General features: G+C 38.9%; 1 protein-coding gene across 1 annotated transcript in view; it reads right to left on the reverse strand.

Annotated features, from left to right (window-relative positions):
* Positions 1-18,677, reverse strand: part of LOC146883315 (zinc transporter 1-like) — a 29,152-nt gene extending 10,475 nt beyond the window's left edge. The window contains exons 1-4 of the mRNA XM_085668387.1: positions 18,444-18,677; positions 10,242-10,622; positions 9,949-10,098; positions 2,128-2,209 (exon numbers count right to left, since the gene is read on the reverse strand). Of these exons, the coding sequence (XP_085524513.1) occupies positions 2,128-2,209; positions 9,949-10,098; positions 10,242-10,622; positions 18,444-18,677 (847 nt within the window). The remainder of the gene's footprint in view (positions 1-2,127; positions 2,210-9,948; positions 10,099-10,241; positions 10,623-18,443) is intronic.

The following is an 18,677-nucleotide window of genomic DNA, read 5'->3' on the forward strand; positions in this document are numbered from 1 at the left end:
ACAGTGCAGAGGGAGTGCTTGTTGTGATTGAGCGAGTGTTGAGTGTCAGTAGGAGCTTGTGTAAAACGAGTGCATTTGGTTGAAGTTCGGAGTCATAGGGATAGGAGTTAATGGAATGGAATGATATAGATGGTGGATAGGATATGCGAGGACGAGTATATTAGGGTAACGAGGGATAATTGAAATTGAGGTTTTGGTATGAGTCATATAATTGGGTGAGGGCAATATTGGACCTTGAGAGGTCTTGTTGGATAGTGGTACTGTAATCTGGGTATAGTAGAAATAAGTATAAAATATAGTGAGATGAACTTGTATATCGAAGTAGGTTATAAAAAGGGGAAAGAAAAGAGTATGTGAATCTAGACTAGGAAAATGGTTTCAAGTAAGGTACTTCCATTGATGCAAGGGCATGGTGAATAGTCAAGTCTAGGGGACTTGTTATGAGTCAGTTAGTGAGAATAGCATTGGAAGCTAGAAGCAGTGAACCATGAAAGCTCGTGACAGGGAACTCAAGTGGAGTGCTACTGTATTGATACAGCGCCTGGCGGTTGGAGTGGGTAGCGCCAGGCGAGGGCAAGGACATAGTGGGGTTCTGGACTGGATGGCGCCTGGCGGTTGGGTAGGCTCCGCCAGGCGGCGGCGACACGGACAGTGGCTCCTGAAACAGCGTCTGCCTGGCGGTGTAGACTGTCCTGCCAGGCGGTGGTTGCAGACTTTGTGAGTTTGAGGCGCTTGGCGCCTGGCGGTACGTGTCCCCCGCCAGGCGATTTATAGTGCTGCAACATTGCGTTTTGATTATGAATTCGTGATCTACAGTGCGTTTAGTGATGCTTTAAGGGTGAGATTGCTGGTGTTCCTGGAGTTGTGGCTCGGAACGTATCCCTTGAGTTGTGGCTCGGGATAGGGGTTAAGCACGTGGTATTCCTTGAGTTGTGGCTCGGAATAGCATCTCTAGAGTTGTGGCTCGAGATGGCGGATGAACACGAGGAACCCTTGAGTTGTGGCTCGGGTTGGCGAGTGTTGCCGGTGTGAGTGTGCTGGTTGTGGCCAGTACGGATGGGTCCGGATAGATTGCCCTCCTCAGTTGTTGGCTGACGAGTTTGGTAGTCTTGGGACGATACAGGCTTTGTTCGTATATGGGAACTCTACCTGGCGTTGCGGTGTATGATCCGTAGCATGTTTTCCCGCACGTGCTCTATCGGTTGTGGCCGATAGGTATGGCAGCAAGTCACCTTGAAGTAATCAGTAGACGATGTAGAACACGAACAAACGTATTGGGGATCGGATTGTGGGAATAAAAATATAGGGCAATATGGAAAGTTAAGTTAAGTGCTGTGATATGTATGCATGTTGATATATATATATATATATATATATATATATATATATATATATATATATATATATATATATGTTTATAGCTTTGTATATATGTGATTTTATCTGCTAAGCTCACCCTATATGTGTGTGTGTGGCGATGATCGTGTACGCGGTACATGGGAGCAGATGTTGGTGATGCAGGTGGCTCGGGTGCAGCCTAGTCGCGGAGAGGGGATTGACTTGGGAAAATTATTGTGTTTATTCACTTGTTTTGAAACATATGTAAACCCTGACGGGTGATTTGATAATATTGTGGATTTTGGCTTTGTAATGAACGTTGTATACTTTATTTGCACATTTAATAAAGTTTTAAATTTTCCCGCGTCTTGGGAAAATGAGGTATTATTAAACACAAGATTTTACTTAATTCATTTATTTAATTATATATCAGTAATATCCTGGCGGGATGTTACAGAGAGGGTCTCCAGTCTCGCTTAAGCGAGAGTCTGCGTCACTTAAGCGAGAATGGCAGCAGTGGCTTTAGCTTAGGCGAGAATGCTTTGGTTTGAGCGACCTTGACAGCATTTCTTCCCTATTTTCTCTGTTTCTTGCTTTCTCCTTCATTCTTCTTGAGTCCTCTTTAATCTTTCCTGAAAAACACACAAAATAGGATCAAATGATTTCCTTAAATCAAAACTTGGAAGCATGTGATTGAAACTTAGATTTAGGGAGAATCAATATGAAATGAACACAAATTTAAAACATAAGTGCCAGAGTTTGTTATGAATTTTTACTGAATTTTGGCACTTATCACAATTCCAATTCCCACCGGAGTAGTCAAGGCAAAGAACAATTCCATTACTGTCACAGATACTCTCTTGAAGTTTGCCTACAATAATCGAACTCATTTATAAGTTAGATCCTTTATCCCTTTCCATTCTTGAGGAGTGAAATTCTCATAAATACACATAAAGTATACACATAAAGTTGCAGATAGAAGACATAACTCACAGAATTAACTATATTTTTTTCGCTAAATTATAATTATTTACCAACTTTTTATCTTAAGATCTAATGGCATGACTATCTTTATCTGTGTAACTACGTAACCACTGTGTAAACCGTTTTCTTTTTTTTCGTTAGTACGTTAACCTAAACTTTCTTTTCTCTCTCTTTGTATAAAAGGAAGAGACTCCTCTCTTTCTAACACAATATAATAAACACTTCTGCTATCCATCGTAGTTCTTTTCTATTCGTTTCTGCACTCTTTTGCTTTCCCTCACCATTTCCGCTTTTCCCATGCTTCCTTCTTTTTACGTGGAAAATTCAGTCATGGTTATTCATGAAATCTGATATGGTATCAGAGTTCTTCGTATGAAGAGCTCTGTTGCGCGCCTGGAATACTCTGATAAATCTCCTAAACTTTTCTTGGCTTTTCTTTACATTACAGATACTTTTCTCACCTATTTTCTTTATAGTTCTTTCTTTTTCTTTTTCATATCATGGGCAAGGAAGAAAAATCAGAAAAGATTTCAAATGATAGCTATCTCTACCTGCACCCTGGAGAGAACCCAACCATTGCTCTTGTTTCTCCTGTTTTAGATTCAAATAATTACCATTCATGGAGCAGATCGGTGCTCACGACTCTCAGTGCAAAGAACAAGTTACAGTTTGTGAATGGAGCCGCCACTGAACCCGACAGTGATAGCCCCCTGCGTGATGCCTGGATGAGGTGCAATAATATGGTGGTATCTTGGCTGGTGCACTCGGTTTCACCACAAATACGACAGAGCATCCTATGGATGGAAAATGCAGAAGATATATGGAGTGACCTGAAAAGCCGCTTCTTTCAAGGAGACCTCTTGAGAATCTCAGACCTTCAATCTGATGCTACGCAGTTGAAGCAAGGAGACCAAACGGTGAGTGAGTATTTCACCAAACTAAGGATAATTGGGACGAACTTGAGAGTTTTCGACCAGACCCTATGTGCAGTTGCAAGAAAGTCTCTGAACTTATTGCACAAAGAAAACTCGAGGACCGTGCCATGCAATTTTTGAGAGGTTTAAATGACCAATTTAGCAATGTAAAGTCACACGTGTTATTGATGGAGCCCTTGCCTCCCATTACGAAAATATTTTCCTATGTTTCACAGCAAGAAAGACAGTTATCAAACAATGCTTTCAACTCAAAAGTCAAGATCATTGCTGCTGCTAATAACTCACGTTTGTCATGCACTTTTTGTGGTAAAAATGGTCACACTGAGTCTATATGTGATAAAAAGAATGGGTTTCCAAGCAACAAAGGAGGCAAGCGGGTCTGTTCACATTGCAGAAAAACTGGCCACACTATCGATACGTGCTATAAGAAGCATGGGTTCCCTCCTGGCCACAAGCCTTTCAGTGCCAACATCAAGGCTGATGACACCGAGAATGATGAAGATGAGCAAGAAATCATATTCACAAAGCAATAATATCAGGCTTTGATGGCACTAATCAAACTTGTAGGAGAGTCCGCTACCACAGCACCAAAGTCAAGTCACATCAGCAGCATATCTACGAATAATATTGACTAAGGTAACATCATTTCATGCATTAATATGATACATAACAAAGAAAGATGGATTGTGGACTCAGGGGCTACGGACCATGTTACCATAAGTCTGGATAATTTTGACTCTTTTAATAAGATCAATGATATCCAAGTTAATCTACCTAATGGCATTAACGTAAAAGCTACTCATAAAGGAAATATTAAACTAAACAATGGTATTATCTTACATGATGTCTTGTTCATACCTGAATTCAATTACAATTTAATATCAATATCCAAATTGATCAAAGATTCGCAGGTACACATTGCTTTTACTGACAATGGTTTTTTTATTCAGGATCTGAACAAAAGGATGATTGGTTCAATTGAGTATCAAGAAGGCTTGTACGTGCTTTCCAATCCTACGAGGTCTGTCAACTCCATTAATAGCAATATTTGGCATAAAAGATTAGGTCACCCGTCTGATAAAAGACTTCATGTTTTACATAGCAAATTTGATTACATATACTCTGTAAATGAACCTTGTGATATTTTTCACATGGCAAAATAAAAGAAGCTTTCTTTTTCCAACAATGAGTCTCGCACTGACAGGTGCTTTAGTCTAATACACGTTGATATATGGGGTCCTTCCCCCACTCCTTCTCTTCATGGGCATCGATACTTTCTTACTGTCATAGATGATTTTAGTAGATTTTCATGGGTGTATCTTATGCAAAACAAATCTGAAACAACAACTCATCTAGTCAATTTCATTAATCTTGTTGAAAATCAGTTTGGGACTAAGGTGCAAATCATTAGAAGTGACAATGGTAATGAATTTAAAATGAATAGTTTCTTTGATTCTAAGGGCATTATTCATCAAACCACATGTGTGGAAACTCCCGAGCAAAATGGGATAGCTGAAAGAAAACATCAACATCTTCTAAATGTTGCCCGGGCCTTAATTTTTCAATCCAAAATTTCCACATGTTTTTGGTCTTATGCCCTTTTACATGCTGCTTTTCTAATCAATGTTACTCCAACTCCTTATCTTAATAATCAAACTCCTCATGAAAAACTATACAAAAATCCTTATAACTATCATGATCTTAAAGTGTTTGGATGCCTCTGTTATGTGCAAACTTTGTCAGCTAAACGATCTAAATTTGAACCACGTGCTAGACCTGCTATTTTTCTTGGTTTTCCTCCTCACACCAAAGGTTACATTGCTTATGATCTAAAAAGCCATGACATTAAGACTTCTCGTAACGTGCTATTTCATGAAGATATCTTCCCTAGCTGTTATAACATTGATAATAATGTTGCCAAAGATGATGTTTGTTTGCCTATCAGTCAATCTTATAATCCTGTTTTTGATTATGAGCTGCATAATGATGATAATAGTGGTAATACCACTAATATTGATAATCTGATTTCTGCTGATCAAAACTGCACTTCTTCCACTACTGATACACGCAAGTCTAACAGGATTAGGAGTTTGCCCGCATACTTGAAAGACTATCAAATTGATTTAGCTTGTGTCAAGAACACAAAATACCCTATTCAATCATATATTTCTTTGTCTAGACTGTCCACTCATTTTCAGCAGGTCATTCTCAACATTGATAGCAATAGAGAACCGAAATCTTTTGAGGAGGTTGCTCAAAATCCCGATTGGAAGAAGGCTATGGACACTGAGCTATCGGCACTCGAACAAAATCAAACTTGGACCATCACTAATCTTCCTTCTGGATGCAAAACTATAGGATGCAAGTGGGTCTTTAAAATTAAACACAGAGCTGATGGGTCTGTCGAGAGGCACAAAGCCCGTTTAGTAGCAAAAGGATTTACTCAATTGGAGGGCATGGATTTCCACGACACATTTGCACCTGTTGCAAAATTAACTACAGTACGCTTTATCATTGATTTAGCTGCCATCAAGAATTGGAAATTGACCCAACTAGACGTCAATAACGCATTCCTTCATGGAGAGCTGGATGAGACCATATATATGGACCTTCCTCCTGGCCTGATGCATCAGAATTCAAAACAGGTATGTCTTCTACATAAATCCTTATATGTACTGCGACAGGCTAGTAGGTAGTGGTATGCTAAACTTTCCAATTTTCTTCTCACCAACAAGTTCACACAGTCATTCGCTGACCACTCCTTATTCATTCGAGATATCCAAGGTAAAATCGTCATTATTCTTGTCTATGTTGATGATATTATTGTAACTGGAAATGACCTAGATGAAATCCAACTTATCACCTCACTACTTGATAAAAAATTCAAACTTAAAAATCTGGGCAATCTAACCTACTTTCTAGGGTTTGAAATTGCTCGAAGCCATCTTGGTATCAACTTATCACAGAGAAAATACACTATGGATCTACTGTGTGAAACTGGTATGTTAAATTCCTCCCCTGTTAGCACTCCCATGAATTTTTCCACTAAGCTACATGCAGATGGCGAGCCTGTGACAGATCCAAGTGCATATCGAAGGCTTATCGGAAAACTAATCTACCTAACAAACACAAGGCCAGATATCACTTATGCTGTCAATCAACTTAGCCAATACGTAAGTGCACCCACCAAGGATCATCATCAAGCCGCATACAGGGTTCTTCGTTACCTAAAAGGCACCGTTGGGCAAGGAATATTCATGGATGCAAAAAGTGATGTTCATCTCAAAGCCTATAGCGACTCAGATTGGGCTGGATGCACTGACTCTCGTATATCCATGACTGGATATCTAGTATACCTTGGAAACATCATCATCACTTGGAAATCAAAGAAGCAAACCACCATCTCCAGAAGTTCTGCTGAAGCCGAATATCGAGCCTTGGCTTGTAACGCCCCATTTAATTTAAAGCACGAAATTAAAGGAAACGTCACACAGAGATAACAATGTAGCGTAGTCTTGGGGTCCCTAACACAACCCCTACAAACCGGGCACACCACGATGCCAAAGGAAAACCAAATAAAAGTCTGACCAAAGAGAAAAGGGTAGCAAGGCGTAAAACAATACATGGGTCATAGCCCTAACGAAAAATCATGAAGGAAAGAAATATAAAATTCAGCCCCGATGGCTAAGCAGCGGAATCGCTATTTCCTTGTTGACCGCGGGAACCTCGCCCATATGCTCACATCAATTAAATTGATGATCATCGCAAGAAAGAATAGCCACATATAAGACAATCATACAACAAACAGGGTAAGCTAGAGCCAACAACATTCTCATCATACAGTTAAATATGTATTCACCATTCAATACCCATACAACAACCAAGCAAGTTATGACTTTCAATCGATACGCTACGACGCGACTCGACTCATCCGAATACGTATAACCTGGTCGGATTTAGCGGATGCTTGCACTTGTGGTGGATACCTCTGCTCACCCCCGAGCTGCTCACCCCCAAGCTATGTGTTACAAGTGTTACAATGAATCAATTTTCTCTCACCACAAGGTTAGCCCTTAATGAATTTCGGGCCTCTTGCTACTCTCACCACAGGAGTCAGTCCGCTCTAAGTGAGACTAACTGACTCCTTAGAGTGTCAGGATGTAACCTTAACTTGAATCCTTACCTAGTTATACAGATGGGGCACCACCATGGACACCCACTAACAGGGGCCATGGAATTACGTTCCGACCACTGAAGCGCGACCCTGAAAGTCTCACCTAGAGACTCCAAGGAATTATTCACTGACACAGATAAACCATATTCACACAGCCAAAGAACATTCACCATGCATAGATATACATTAATCATACCGACCTTTAAAGCCAATGCCTTTCATGTTTCAGGCCCAACCCATTTGAATTCATTATAAACCATCCATGCATAAAGGATTTCCATCTCATCTCATTATCATGCCTCTTTGATACCAACCATGTCATTAAAATCGCATGCTAAACTCATAACAACTCAATATTCACAATTTATGACTTGCACCACTCATTCATACTCATTCATCTCAACTTTCATCACAATACTTAAAATCAAGCAAGCATTTTCCATACAAAGCCAAGAAAATAATCACACCTTGCGCTGCCTCGCCCAGCACCTCGCTCAGGCTGAAGGGTCTCGCTCAGGCGAGACGTTCTCGCCCAGGCGAGCCCCCTTCGCCTAGGCGAGGGCTCGAAAAAGGAAGCAGGAGCACATGCGGGATCTCGCTTAGGCGAGACCCCTCTCGCCTGGGCGAGATGCTCGCTCCCTCAAAAGGTTGAGTTGGTCGCCTGGGCGACCTTTCGCGCAAAAGTCCTAGGCGAGCTCCCTCTTCGTCTCGCCTAGGCGAGACTGGCTCGCTTAGGCGAGATTAACAGGTCTCGCCACTGTTCTCCTGTAACAGTCACCTGTTCGCACCCAAAAGACAGTACATGGCAGTTCACACATTCAACACAAACATACAGTGTATACAACGTCTAACAAACTCTAATCCAGCCATAAAATAATCAGGACTCAGACTCTGACTTCCCCGTACCTGGAAAAAGCTTAGCGAAGACCCCGACTGCGCGACCACGAGCACGACAGCTCTAAGGATGAACTACAGGGCTGAGGTAAGAGTGGAACAGAACCAGACATATGGGGTTAACCAAGACTCTTACAACAGATTACGAAAAGGTTACAAAAAGGGAACTAGCATGAACTCGAAGGTCACTTACATGGAGTAACGGAACTTCCTGGCTCAACGTAACAGCGGAGGCAGAACCCTAGCAGAGGGGTTGACGGCTGCAACTCAAGATTCTGTGAAAAGAGTGGAAAGTGGGACTTAGGGCAACGTAGTAAGAATTTATATACTGGGCCAACCCTTAGGCCCACTTACAAGGGCAGCCCCTTTAATTTAGGGCAAGCAGAAAAGAATTAATCTGAATGGGCCTTACATGGCTCACACGGCCTGTGAGGTGCAATGGTTATATCATCTCATGCATGACTTACATCTCTGCACCACGCAACCCGCTATTATCTATTGTGACAACACATCTGCCATAAAAATCGCTAATAACCCCGTCTTCCATGAACGAACGAAGCATATAGAGATCGACTGTCACACCATCAGGGAGAAAATACAACAGGGATTGATCAAACTTCTTCCAATGAAAATGAACCACCAACTTGCTGACATCCTTTTAAAAGCTTTACCTCCTGGTCTTTTCTCCCAACTCAGTTCCAAGCTTGGCACGCAGAACATCTACTGCCAGCTTGCGGGGCGGTCTTAAGATCTAATGGCATGGCTATCTTTATCTGTGTAATTACGTAACCACTGTAAACCGTTTTCTGTTTTTTCGTTAGTACGTTAACCTAAACTTTCTTCTCTCTCTCTTTGTATAAAAGGAAGATACTCCTCTCTTTCTAACACTATATAATAAACACTTCTACTATCCATCGCAGTTCTTTTCTATTCGTTTCTGCACTCTTTTGCTTTCCCTCACCATTTCCGCTTTTCCCATGCTTCCTTCTTTTTACGTGGAAAATTCAGCCATGGTTATTCATGAAATCTGATATTTTAAACGATACAAACAGTCTCTCTATCTATCTATATATATAAATATATGAATTTCTACCACATAAGCTTTATAAGCTTATGGATACCATCTACCAAACCATTAGCTGTCATGTATAATGACTAACATCACACAAAAATTGTGTGGTGATTAATAATATAGTTCATCAAAGTCATACATCTCAACAATTTTTTTTACCTAGGAAATATCTTTCATGCGCTTCATAGTCAAATTAGATAATTAAGAAAAGAAAAAGTTACTAGGTAAAAGTTGAAAAGTCATATACGGTCCCACATATATTGTACTTGTAAATGATGGATCAAGCCATTAATTAATCTAATTAAAAAAGTGGGTTAGACAGCAGGCATTAGATAGTATTTGATAAAAAAAAATAGTATTAGATAAAAAGAAACAGGTTCAAAAATCCTGGGTTATTTGTTCCATACCAACACAACAACACACATGGTCCCAGTCACAAATCATTTCACACAAAGCATCTTGGATCCTCACTCACATATAAGCATTTTGGATCCTCATTCACATATTCTTTTTGTTCAGATTAAATCAATCAACCAAATTCATTTGGATACCTGAGATATGCAGCTTCCAAGTCCCATGCCTTCAAAGAATTGATGAAAAGTCAGCGCAGCTACCAGTGGTCTTATCGTGTTAGGACTCTCTGAAGCTCCCAAGGAAATTCCAATAATAACAGAGTGAACAATTATCCCCAACTCCAACACCTGTGTAACAGATTCAAAACCCCCGTTGTCAAATAAAGAAACCGAGAATGAAACCCTGATTTTTGAAGAAAAAATATTAGTTTGTCCCTTAACCTTATATATTTATTTATTTTTTTTCATTGACTTAGAGTCTTAATGAATACCTGTGATATGACTCGATGGCGAAGAAGCTGGGAGGATTGATCGTGGGAGTGAACAGGGCCATGACCATGGCCCTGTGTTGCATGCATGTGAAGTTCCACATGCCCCTCGTACCCTGTCTCTCTCTCCACATCCCCACTCTCAATCTGTACATTGGAATGGTGTTTCTGAAAATAAGCAGTGGCATATGTATCCAGCATGAGAGTCCCCATGGCAGTGCACATTGCCACAAAGCCCGTGAAGGGAAAATCTCCCCAGGGATGCTCCTTCAAGCACGGGGATGCCAGATTCTCAAATGCATCAGGTAAGACATGGATGAAGCCGGTTGCCAGAATTACACCCGCTGCGAGAGCCTTTATCAATATTAGAGTATAATGCAAATTCTAGAAGAATCTAGAAAAATATAAGATAGAGTTGTTGAAATGTAAAGAAACTTCTAGAGTATTGGAGAAAAGCCTAGGATAGAAAGAAAAATCAAGAACATTCAACTATGTAGAAAAATCTAGAAGTATTTGCATTAGTTCTAGCTAGGAGATTCTAGAATAATCTATGGGACTATAAATACCCATGTATCCTACCATTTTGTAACATCAAGAACAACTAACACAACATCCAATACAACTACTCTCAACTACAAATACACTTCTCCAACTACTACTTTCACACTCTACTATCTACACATTTTCTCTATCCCTTCAACTATCCCTTTCACAACCTTGAATTACTATCAGTGGTACCAGAGCTACGTTCGGTCATCTACTGGGCGTAGATAAACTTTTCAACTACTTCAAAAAAATTAGAACTTCATTCTATACTACTTCCAAAATATTTTCTCAACCTATGGCCACTACCAATCAAACATCATCAATTCCAGTACCTATTTTCACAGGAGAAAATTATGATTTTTGGAGTGTCAAAATGAAGACATTCTTTCGCTCCCAAGATTTATGGGACATTATAGAAGAGGGATTCACCATTCCAGAAGACACTTCCGCTCTTACTGCAGCTTAGAAGAAGGAGTTGAAGGAAAACAAACAGAAGGATTCAAGGGCTTTATTTGCTCTTCAACAAGCAGTTGATGACACAATCTTTCCGAGAATAATAGGTGCCACAAACGCAAAGCAAGCTTGGAACACAATACAAGAAGAGTTTCAAGGAAGTGATGAGGTACGCAATGTTAAACTTCATTCTCTAAGACGAGAGTTTGAATTAATAAGAATGAAAGAATCTGAGACCATTAAAGACTATTATTCTAGAATAAAGGAAATAGTTAGTCAGATGAGAGCCTATGGGGAAACTATTCTTGACAAAAAAATCGTTGAGAAAATTTTAATTTCTATTCCCCAAAAATATGATGCAATCGCAACTGCGATTGAACAAACAAAAGATTTGGCCACATTGTCAGTAACACAACTAATGGGCTCTCTTGAAGCTTATGAACAAAGATTGAAAAGGCATGAAGAAGACTCAGTCGAAAATGCCTTTCAATCAAAACTAAAATTACGGTCTCAGAATAAAGAATATGAAGGAAATAAAAGTAGAGGAGAAATTTCTAGAAATAAAGAAAATTCTAGAAGCTTCCCTGTGACTCGTCAAGGAAAATATCCCCCATGTGGCATATGTAAAAAGACAAGTCACATGGAAAAAGATTGTTGGCATCATGGAAAACCTCAATGTCAATACTGCAAGAAATTTGGCCACGTAGAGAAGTATTGTCGTAATAAAAATAAGCATCAAGCAAACTTTGCTGAAGAACATAATCAGGAGCAACGCTTATTTTTTGCCAATCAAGAATCTCCTAACGGAGGAGAAAGTTGGTACTTGGATAGTGGATGCAGCAATCACATGGCCAAAGATCAAAGCATCTTCAAAGACATTGATAAATCTGTCAATGTCAAAGTTCGACTAGGAAACGGTACCATAGTGGAGTCTCAAGGCAAAGGAACTGTCATGGTGGAGACAAAGAAAGGTACGAAATTCATCAAGGATGTTTTATTGGTTCCCAATCTTAAAGAAAATCTTTTAAGTATTGGTCAAATGATGGAGAATGGATATTCTCTCCACTTTGAGAAAGATACATGCAAAATTTATGACAGTAGAAAGACAGAAATTGGCCAAGTAAAAATGGAGAAGAGAAATAGAAGCTTTCCCATAAGCTTCAAACCTGGAACTAATATTGCCATGAAGGCAGAAGTTGATGACTCGTGGCTTTGGCATAGGAGATTTGGCCACTTCAACACATATGCCTTAAAGCTTCTATATAAGAAAAACATGATGAGAGATCTTCCATGCTTAAAAGAGAATAATGAATCATGCGAAGGATGTCTCCTTGGTAAACAACATCGATTACCATTCTCGACCGACAAAGCATGGAGAGCTAAAGACTTACTAGAGTTGATCCATACTGATGTTTGTGGACCAATGAGGACGCCTTCACATCACAACAACAGGTACTTCATCCTCTTCATTGATGACTTCTCTAGAATGACATGGGTTTATTTCTTAAAGGCAAAGTCAGAAGTCTTTGGAATATTCAAGAAATTCAAGGCCCTTGTTGAGAAGCAAAGTGGAAAACAAATAAAAGTACTTCGAAGTGATCGTGGAAAGGAGTATACATCTCGCGAGTTTGACAAATTCTGCGAAGATGAAGGCATAGAGAGACAACTCACAGTCGCATATACTCCACAACAAAACGGTGTATCAGAAAGAAAAAATCGCACAGTCATGGAGATGGCAAGATCAATGCTAAAAGAGAAAGGTATGCCTAATGTAACACCCCATATGGATATTACTAGATAAAACTGATTTTTCACAAAATATACTTTAAGAAAATCAGACATTACAATAAATTCCCAAGCGCAGGAAATTTCAAACTTGTCTCGCTATAATCCATTCGTACTGTCTCATCTTTATTACAATTTCATAATGGATAAAACATCATAATGTCTATTACAAAAGGTAGGAAAACATAACATAAAGAAAATCCCCCATCGGTAGCCCCGCTCTGTTGCTAAGCATCAGCATGATCACCTGAATTCACGTCTGCTCCCACGTAACAAGTCACGTGATCATCGCCAAACACAAACACACAAACAAGCAAGGGTGAGCTGAAAAGAAAAATAATACAAACAATAAAATAATAAGAATTGACCCTCACCCAGTCCAACTTAATCAATTTTAGATTATTGACCTTTCTATAACATTATACCCCAATCTCATAATCTATATAAGAAAGATCCATTCACAACCTTGGTCCTTAGGGATTATCATGCTCCCACGAACCTACCCGCTCGTGGTCCAACTCTACGGACCTCCCCGCCCGTAGTCCAACTCTACGAACCTGCCCGCTCGTAGTCCAACATGCGTGAACACCTACTATGAACCTCCCCGCTCATAGCAGCCTCAAGTGTGAGCACGGAACATACGAATCTCCCCGCTCGTATCCCCACACAAGAGTACAACAGATACGGACCTCCCCGCCCGCATCAATCACGCATCTCAAATCTCTGTTACGAACCTCCCCGCTCGTAACTAATCCAGCATGTCCCTGACCAAGCTATCAACCCATCCATGCAAATCCATCTGCAATGGACCCTTGCCCCTGCACTATTACCTGGCGCTGCCTAAGCGCCACCAGGCGAAATTGTACTATACACTGCCTAACGGTCTTAACATGCCGTCGGCGCCACAAGTTCCAAAATTCCAAAATTTATGATTATTCTACTGCCGAGTAAATAAAGAGAAGGATAGATTACGAAACTAAGCCACATTAAAATATGTTAAGTATTTTAATTATCAAGAATATAGTTAATTCCCTGTATCTATTCCAACTTGGAAGTTTAACATATAATGCAAAGAAAACATTTCCACTACTTAAAGCTTTCCCTGAAGTTGCCAAACTTATAAAGTATAAATAGAAATTTATTAAATGCCAACCATAATAAGGAATTTAACACGACACCAAGCCTCTCACTCCAATCACAGAACCCTTCCTCTTTATCTCAAATTCACAATTCTTACAAAACGAACCCCTCATTAACAAGAAAAAGAAAGAAAACCACAAACCGAACAATTATCTAAAAACGTTAAACATTTCAGTTAAAATAAAATGAAAGATACTCTGCCAATTTTCAACCCAAGTAACTTTTATATCCAACTCATTCCTATAAAATATAACTAACAATCTTTGAACATTAAAACTTTAGATCATAAATATTACCTAAAAACCAAAACAGAATATCATCAATCAAGATATAAATAATATCCATATAAAGCTAGGTAATAATCTATGTATGTTACAATATAATAATACCCCACAGTAACTAATTTAATATACTAATATTTTATTACTTTAATTCCTTCCATGTAGACATATTTCTATGTGTAATATATTATCATGCTATCAATCGAAATCTCCCTATAATTCATACTAAATACGTAAGTGCAAAACCAAAAAGGAAGCCTCTTTTACTTTTTATAATCATCGATCATCATAACCTCACTGCATCCAAACTTTCTCTATAAAAAAAAGGAAAACTGCTTTGCATACTTGTATGACAACCCACACGTAGAGACTAGTTTATATATAATATATATAACACTATTATTATAATGGTTCACCTAAAAGATTGCCAATGAAAAACTCAACTATAAATCCCTTGCATCCAACACCCTGCTATTACCACCACAGAAAATAAAATTAAGAAAAACAAAAGAACAAAGATGGCATGTCGTATGTATAATATTAACCACTGTCAAAAACACCAGTGCATGGTATATTTTTAATCAAGGCAACAATCACGATAAAGATCAAATATTTATTTTTACCATCTAACATAGAAACGAAAAGTAATATCGTTTTATAATCCTCCCATCACAACGTTTGAATCACACATCAAACCAATTCATCGTAATACTCACAGAAAGGAAAGAAAATAAAAGTTCAGAAACAAGGTTCATGCCACAGAAATCATGTGTCCACATCACAATTTTGCCATCCAACTTGGTCATAGGTTCAACAAACCACCAACCACAAGGAACACAAAAATACACACCAAAGAGAAGACAACCAACAAAGATAAGCATGAAAGTACAACTCCCCTTACCTGGTGTTTTAGCTTCAACAAATTCCAAATGAATTCTTCCTTGTTTCCCAAAGCTCCCCTCCTTGCTTCCACTCTAATTCCCTCTCTGGATTGCAATTCCTCAGAACTCCCTAGCCACACAATATGACTCTTTGTTTTCTCACTCACTCCTCCCCCTCTCACCAATTATGCCCAAAATAAATAAAAAAATTATAAAAACGAAATTAATTTAAATTTAAAGTTTAATAGCCATTACTACACCTAAACTGCTACCTTTTTGATTTCCAGAGAATTTCTACAGTTTCTAGATCATTTAACCACCTGGCAAAATAGTAAAACATAAGGGTAATATTCATTCTAACCGAGATTCGAACCCATATCCTTCCTACCCATCAAACACATGCACACCAACAAACTATCACATGATTCCTGTTAATTCACACATTCGTATGAACCTAAATCATGTTTTCACGTTCACGATATAATTGCAAAATAAAACAGAATTAAATAAATCTACTACTGACATACTCAGGACTTGAACCCAAGTCCCCTCAACATAATCAAGTGCTCTAAACCACTTAGGTTAACATTGTTTCTTGTTTAGGATTTATCAAAGAACTCTCTTATGGTAGTCTCAACCCCTCATTTCTTATACTTTATTAATTATTAATTTTTATGAATTTCCTGGATCTCACACCTAACACTTTTTGGGCTGAAGCAGTCTACACTGCAGTTTACATTTTAAACAGATGTCCAACTAAGGCAGTCAAAGACAAGACTCCTATTGAAGCTTGGAGTGGAAGAAAGCCATCAGCCAAACACCTACGAGTATTTGGATCTATCTGCTACATACATGTTCCTGATCAAAGGAGGCACAAGCTTGAAGACAAGACTATACGAGGAATATTCTTGGGATATAGCACACAATCAAAAGGCTATCGAGTTTACAACCTACAAACAAAAAAGCTCGTCATTAGTCGAGATGTTGAAATTGATGAAAATGCTTCTTGGAATTGGGAAGAAGAAAAAGTTGTTAAAAGCACCACTTTAGTTCCAGTGCAACAATATCAAGAAGAAATTCAAGAAGAGGCAGAAGCTTCAGGTATGCTTTCTCCACCTCCATTAGAAGATTCTTCACTAGAGTCCACTCCAAGACGAGTAAAATCTTTGGTAGACATATACGAAACCTGCAATATGGCCATGATTGAGCCTAACTGCTATGAGGAAGCATCAAAGCAAGAAATATGGGTCAAGGCTATGGAAGAAGAGGTTAAAATGATTGAGAAGAATAACACTTGGGAGCTCGTAAACTGTCCTCAAGGAAAAGACATCATTGGAGTGAAATGGGTATATAAAACAAAGCTCAATCCTGATGGAACTATACAAAAGCATAAGGCCAGATTGGTCGCAAAAGGATACTCACAACAACCAGGAATCGACTACAATGAGACATTTGCTCCAGTCGCACGACTAGATACAATAAGAGCTCTAATAGCCCTAGCAGCACAAAAACGATGGAACATCTATCAACTAGATGTCAAATCAGCCTTCCTAAATGGAGTGCTCGAAGAAGAGATTTATGTTGAACAACCTCAAGGCTTCATCAATAAAGGCAATGAAGGCAAAGTACTAAGACTAAAAAAAGCCTTATACGACTTGAAGCAAGCTCCTCGAGCATGGTATAGCAAGATTGATCAATACTTCATCGATCAAGGATTCAGGAGGAGCAAAAGTGAGCCAACACTATATATTAAAGCACAAGGTCAGTATCACCTCATTGTCTCCTTATATGTCGATGATCTTATCTATACAGGAAACAATTTGGAGATGATGAAAGAATTTAAAGAAGACATGATGAAGACATTTGAGATGACCGACCTTGGGTTGATGAACTATTTCCTCGGTATAGAGGTGAAACAACAAGAAGACGGCATATTTATCTCTCAAAAGAAATATATTGAAGCCCTATTGAAGAAGTTCAAGATGTATGATTGTAAACCTGTCGCTACTCCATTGGTGGTAAATGAGAAACTACAAAAAGATGATGGAGCACAAGAAACAGATGCATCACGCTACAGAAGTTTGATTGGAAGTCTCTTATATCTCACAGCCACAAGACCAGACATTATGTATGCCACAAGTCTTCTATCAAGATTCATGCAAAAGCCAAGTCAGATTCATTATGGAGTAGGGAAAAGAATTTTAAGATATCTACAAGGCACAAAGGAGTTTGGAATATGGTACAAAAACATGACTAACTCAAGGATCATTGGCTACACCGATAGTGATTGGGCAGGATCAATAGATGACATGAAGAGAACCTCAGGCTATGCTTTCTCGCTTGGATCAGGAATATTCTCTTGGGCATCAAAGAAACAAGCAACTGTTGCACAATCAACAGCTGAAGCAGAATATGTGGCTGCTGTTGAAGCAACAAGTCAAGCTATATGGCTTCGAAAGATATTCAAAGATATGGGAGAGAAACAAAGTGGACCTACTACAATCAACTGTGATAATAAATCAGCTATCGCAATGACGAAGAACCCAATACATCACAGTAGAACAAAACACATAGCAATTAAATACCACTTCATCAGAGAAGCGGAAACAAATATGAAGATACGACTTGAGTACTGCCCGACAGAAGATCAAATTGCAGATATCTTCACAAAGGCCTTACCAAGACCAAGATTTGAACTACTACGCGCTATGCTTGGAATTACCGAATTTGCATCAAGGAGGAGTATTAGAGTATAATGCAAATTCTAGAAGAATCTAGAAAAATATAAGATAGAGTTGTTGAAATGTAAAGAAACTTCTAGAGTATTGGAGAAAAGCCTAGGATAGAAAGAAAAATCAAGAACATTCAACTATGTAGAAAAATCTAGAAGTATTTGCATTAGTTCTAGCTAGGAGATTCTAGAATAATCTATGGGACTATAAATACCCATGTATCCTACCATTTTGTAACATCAAGAACAACTAACACAACATCCAATACAACTACTCTCAACTACAAATACACTTCTCCAACTACTACTTTCACACTCTACTATCTACACATTTTCTCTATCCCTTCAACTATCCCTTTCACAACCTTGAATTACTATCAATCAAGACGAAAATATTCTTCTCGGGACTTAAAGCGGGTATCACTCTTCCCAGAAGAGGAATACAAACTCCAATTCCACTCCCTATTAAGATCGATAGCAAAGCTATTATTTTATATTTCAAAGATTTAGCTGTGTTACGATCTTCGTTTTCTCCCTCACATTCTGCTGCAACTATTGGAACTACGATCAAAAAGACGAGAATAAAAGAAGAAAACAAATAGTTTATCTTGACTCTATCCAT

The sequence above is a fragment of the Vigna unguiculata genome, chromosome 10 (genome assembly GCF_037176805.1).
Source record: "Vigna unguiculata cultivar grain cowpea cultivar isolate G323 ecotype 2 chromosome 10, ASM3717680v1, whole genome shotgun sequence".
Taxonomy (NCBI): domain Eukaryota; kingdom Viridiplantae; phylum Streptophyta; class Magnoliopsida; order Fabales; family Fabaceae; genus Vigna; species Vigna unguiculata.